Here is a 5,616-nt window from a genome sequence, read left to right as displayed (position 1 = left end):
TTCACTTCCTTATCTAGTCATGTGACATCCTGTTTTCCCTCCATGTTTCTTTTATTCATCGATTTATTGTTTAATTATCTTGTTTTGTTTGTTCATTGGTTCATGTTCCCCTATGTCATGTATAGCTAGAAATGTTAAACATGAACTTGACTAAACTAGATTGACAAACAAAATACGCCTCTGCCTCTGCCTCTGCCTCTGCCTCTGCCTCTGCCTCTGCCTCTGCCTCTGCCTCTGCCTCTGCCTCTGCCTCAAATAACAAAGTTACATTAACAACACTCGACACTGGACAATGGCAACATGAGGGCTTATATACATGTGACATGGGGAACATAAACCAATGAACAAACAGAACTCTAAACAAGATAATTAAGCAATAAACCAATGAAAACAAGACACATGAATATGGAGGGAAAACAGGACATCACATGACTAGACAAGGAAGTGAACACATTTCAAAATAAAAGGATCCCAAGACATAAAAACCAGGAACCAACAGAATAAACATGACAAACACATGAATGTCATACAAAACAAATGACATAGAAATTCTCTTTTTGTACTTTTTCAATTTAATATTGTACAATCTTTTCCTAAATAGCAGCAGAAAACTCACATCACATTCCTCTCAATAGTCTGGAGCAACTGTATATTGCACATCAAAAGCATATATTGCCTTGAGCATGACACTCTTTACATATTTATCAAAGACTTTCTGTAGTGTACTGTACATATTTACAACTCTTTGACTTAACATGCTGTGTGAATTTCAGATTTGATCCTAAACCTGAGATGTTGAGTGTATATTGTGTATATCACAGATGCATTACATGGATTGAGTAGGTCTTTTTTTACAACACAAAAAAGTCCCTAGATTAGCAGTTACTTTCATTAAAAAAGAACAGTATGGCTAAACTTTAATACTGATATTATAACACATAATAACCAACACAAGTTAGTTATATACATATATATGTTCAAATATGTGCTTGAAGCTATTTATCTGGATGTCATGTCTAGAAATACTGTATGTAAATGTTCCTCTAAACATCTTACAAGATATCAATGTGAAATCATTGGAAGACCCAATGAATTTGTGTTATGTGTATTGTGTTAATGTTTTGGTCTATTCTAATATTATTCAATGTCAGCATCCATATAAATAGAAATACCTTCTTGGGTGACTGTTGTACAGTACTGTATATATATATAGAAAGAGGAGAATGAAATACAAAGTTGTTAAGAGACCAGCTCATTAACAGGCTATTATCCTGAACCAAGGTTTTCAATTTGTGACTTGGCTCCTTTAAAAACCAATGTCAATGCTAGAACAAGACAGGCTTCTCCAAGGCCAAGACCAAAGTCTTCTTCACCCTTTTAAAAATCCATACTCCATATCTGTCTGTCATATTTCAGGTTCTCCGAGTTGCAGTTTTAGTTGTAGAGGTAAAGTATCCTGACTGGAAACCGTGTTTGTGACCACATCAACATTGGATCCCTCCAAGGCCACACTCTGTTGTTCCTATGCTCCTCTTCCTCTTCTTCATCATCATCCTCGGTTTCTTCTTTATCCATGAAGGCTACTTCATTCTCATAACAAAAAGAGTTTGAAGTAGATATACTGTACTTCTTTTCGGCCAAATCTCTGGCACTACATTGTGGAGTGCTAGGAACCTCATAGGTGTTCTCAAACTGCGAGTAGTCCACTTTGTAGTGATTTTTCTCCTCAAAAAGAACCGGCTCAAACCGATGCCCCCACAAGATTTCACTCGTCACGTAAGAGCTGCGACACTGAGTGGTCATGGCCGTAGCTTCCACCATGCCCTCTAAAATGACAACTATTTCCAGCTCCGAACTTTCCAGTTCCTGTTTGCTCATTTCATAGAATGGACTGTCCTCGTCAATCTCGTGGACAATGGTAATGGGGGACACTAAAAATAGACGGTCAATACCGGTGTCAAATCCAATGTCAATGTCTATCTGATCCAGCAGAATGAATTCGCCTTCAGCGGTGGTGCGAGATTTGAGAAGCTGGGCTCGAACGTGAGCTTCCACCAGGTGGCTCTTCCGTAGGTTCCCGACCCTCCACATCAAGCACAGTTTACCGTCCCTCATGGCAATTGTGGCATAGTGACTGAACACAAGGGTTTCGTTTCGTTTCTTGGGCTTGGCCATCTTAGCCATGACTGCACCAATGATGAAAGCATCAATGATGCATCCTACAATGCTTTGGAACACCACCATGAAGACAGCAACGGGGCAGTCCTCCGTCACATAGCGGTAACCGTAGCCAATAGTCGTTTGCGTTTCAACGGAAAACAGGAAGGCTGCCGTGAAGCTGTCAACATTCGAAATACATATCTGTTCCTGATTCTCCAAGTCCCCAGAAAAAAGTGCAACAAGCCAGAATATAAATCCAAAAAGAAGCCAGGACAATAGGAAGGAGAGGCAGAAGATGATCACCATCCAACGCCAGCGAATGTCAACACACGTCGTGAAGATGTCAGCTAGGTAGCGCTGACCTTTCTCACTCATGTTGATGAACTGCACATTGCAGTGTCCGTCCTTGTTGACAAAGCGGCATTGCATTTTATATGGCGTGTGCACTTTGCCAGCCACATTTCCATTGCCGTAGCCATTTTGCATGGCGATGGGGGATAGCTTCATTCCGCCTTCCTCTGAGGAAACTATGCTGTACCGATGGGCTCTCACACTTCCCATAACTTCCGCATTAGGGGGCTGAGCCTTGTCTGCTTCGGAAAACAGTCCAAGTTTTTGGAGGACGTGTTGGAGAAACACTTTTGACCGCTCACATGGACCAACACACAAATAAAAATCTATATTTCCAATGAAGAGAGCGTGTGATGAAAGGGCTGCCCCAAAGCAACAATATTTTGGCAGGGTCTAAGAGGATCGGTCTTATTTTGTGTATTCACTGGATCTCACGGGGGCTGTGGAAATAACATACATACAGAAAATGTAAGAGCTTTGAAGGAAATAATTTGCGTGATGAGAAAACAGTACAAGCAGTTGAGTGTGAGATCACAAAATCAGTCCCATTAATAAAAACAAATTGATGAACTATGAAAGTTTAGAGATTAACTATCAAGATCTATCTATGCATGTAAGGCCATTTCTCTTATGGATGGTATTATGTATGGCTTTACATTTGCAAAAAAATATAGAAATTAGATTGAATGCACCGTTAAATATAATGTAAAATAGCTTAAGCATAGGCAGATGGAAATACTGCACATTACATAAATACACATGATTTTCAGTTTGGAAATAAAGTGATCAATAGTTTTGACTGTTATTCTGTGACTGTCCATTTCCGAGCACCCCGAGAGGTCATTATGGATGTTTATAAACATAGGCTACTCCTTGAACAAGAATATAGAAATGCAAGAGAATTCTAGGTGTTGAATGTTAATAATGAACCAATAATAATAATAATAATAATAAACACACACACAATGGCTTTGCTCTCCTTCAACATTTCACATCATAGTTCCTTCTCAACTTTGATGGAAACATAATGCACATACAAGCAATTTTTGACACAAAATAATTAGTAAAATATAGGTTTAGAAAACTTTAAAGCGCTTCAACAAAAAAATTATGAAAAAAAGATGACATTTGACAATGGACAAAAAAATCAAACTTACCTTCTGGAGTTCAAGAATAAGAGAACTTAGACTGGTTTAAATCAGCAAATTTCTGCTGATAAAGGTTGTTTGTATCTGGTGGAACAGCTCAGTCAAACACGAAGATGTTTGATGGTGGTTTCGATCATCCAGCTCAGTGTTGGCCAAAGCTCAAACCAATCGAAGAATACTTTTAAAAAGCCTGTTAATCTCCGCCCCATACTGTTCAGGTCATCCAGTAATGACAGATGCACTGGTGTCGTGATTACAGCATCTGTGAACTATAAGCATGTCTGCTCATGGTATCGTGATGCAATAACCTATAATAAGGTTTAGGTGGAATTATACAGAAAATAAGTATGAAATTATTATTTATTCTTTCAGGATCTATTGCATGTTTAAATGATCTAATACTCAAGAGAGAGTAAAAAGCATTTAAATAATTTGAAAATTTGGCATGGGGAGAGGTAGAGAGCAGTAAGGCTGGTCAGCTGGGCTGTAGTTACTCTAAAACCTGTCTCTCATTACAGTGAGAGCATCAGTGTGAGAGAGAGAGAGACAGCAGAGAGAGCTGTGGCTGCATGTGCGCGCCAGATTATCAAAGACTCGTTTGTGTGTATCATGGCCACTAAGTGCCCTTTTTGTTACAGTTTTGTGTTATGCTGAAGAGTAATAACATACTAACACTGACGGTTCGTTGACTCCTCCATTGCCCACGAACCTAAACATATAAATTTGGTGCTGAAAACCCGGCTTTGGAGGATTACGCCATTATGGAGTCTTCACCAATGGGCATAGCTGTCTAATCCCTTGCTAGCATCCAGGAATACCAGCATCGAGCCCTGATGGATTTATGCCTGGAGCAGGACAAGGATTTCCAAGTCCTGCTCCAGGCCCAAGCAGAGGACTGGCAAGTGTTACAGTAATCACAACCCAGGCAACAAGCCTTACCGCTCTCCCTCTCCTGAAGACAGAAACATGACCATGCAAATACTGTATATCCTATATTGCTTAACATGTGCACGATATACAAGGATGGATGAACCGCCGGGCAGATTGGGAAAGCTGAAGTAGGAAAGCCTTTATTGAAAAAGAGTGAGTGTCACCTGTGAACTATTCCTTGAATGCAATAGCAAATATAGCAAAGATGCTAAAATTTGTCCATTGACAAATGACAACCTAGTATTCTAGCATTGTTGCATTGCTCAATTTCTGTGTATAAAATAATTCAAAATTTTATAGTACTTTGGTTTTTCATGCAATAAAGCAATTTATTTTGCCCCACAAAAATAAGTAACTTAATGCAAAGTCTATTAATCAAAATGAATAATTAAATTACAACATCAAAGGAAATAATCTACTATTATGATTTCTATCATAATCGTGTAGCCCTAGATGCAGCCGAACAGCTCTATTAAAGGAGCAATATGTAACATTGACATCAAGCGTTTAAAATGGGGTACTGCTGTCCAGGTTGAGGACACGCAACAGGAACGACAAAATGACAATGGCAAGCGACAAGCCTTTACATTGTAAATTGATCAGCTTACATTCCGTTTGCAATGTTTTTATTGTTTGCAAATTATAAACCATCTCATGTGGATTTTATTTTAACTCTGTCAGTGTTTGCTAGATGTATTGCTGGCTTCAATGGCTGCAGCGTGCTGTGTTTGCCCACTAACTTGTTTCAAATCTGGCCTCAAAATACTATTGGGAAGTGGGCAGGATCACACGGGCCAACACAAACAGAAATATCGGCCTAGGACAGACATTTCAAAGTAGAAAATACTGGCTGTAGCAAGTCTCACTACGATTAGAGACAGGTGGTAGTCATTATTTGGCTCAGGTGTATGCACCCTTACTGCTCTCTCTCTCTCCTGACTGATGCTCGACCACGGCCATATCCCCACTGCCCGACTCAGCCCGGGGAGACATCAGTACTGCTTACCACTCCCCCCCCATTTCTGGA

The 5,616-nt window shown here is 39.6% G+C and overlaps 1 protein-coding gene across 1 annotated transcript; it reads right to left on the bottom strand.

The window, feature by feature from the left end:
- Positions 1-959: 959 nt before the first annotated feature.
- Positions 960-2,721, bottom strand: kcnj2b (potassium inwardly rectifying channel subfamily J member 2b). Its single transcript, XM_052139601.1, is given in 2 exon segments — positions 960-1,524; positions 1,527-2,721. Coding segments are annotated over 2 exon segments (1,314 nt in total). The 3' UTR covers positions 960-1,405.
- Positions 2,722-5,616: the final 2,895 nt, after the last annotated feature.

Source organism: Xyrauchen texanus, chromosome 12 (genome assembly GCF_025860055.1).
Source record: "Xyrauchen texanus isolate HMW12.3.18 chromosome 12, RBS_HiC_50CHRs, whole genome shotgun sequence".
Classification (NCBI taxonomy): domain Eukaryota; kingdom Metazoa; phylum Chordata; class Actinopteri; order Cypriniformes; family Catostomidae; genus Xyrauchen; species Xyrauchen texanus.
This window is presented reverse-complemented; position numbering and strand designations above follow the sequence as displayed.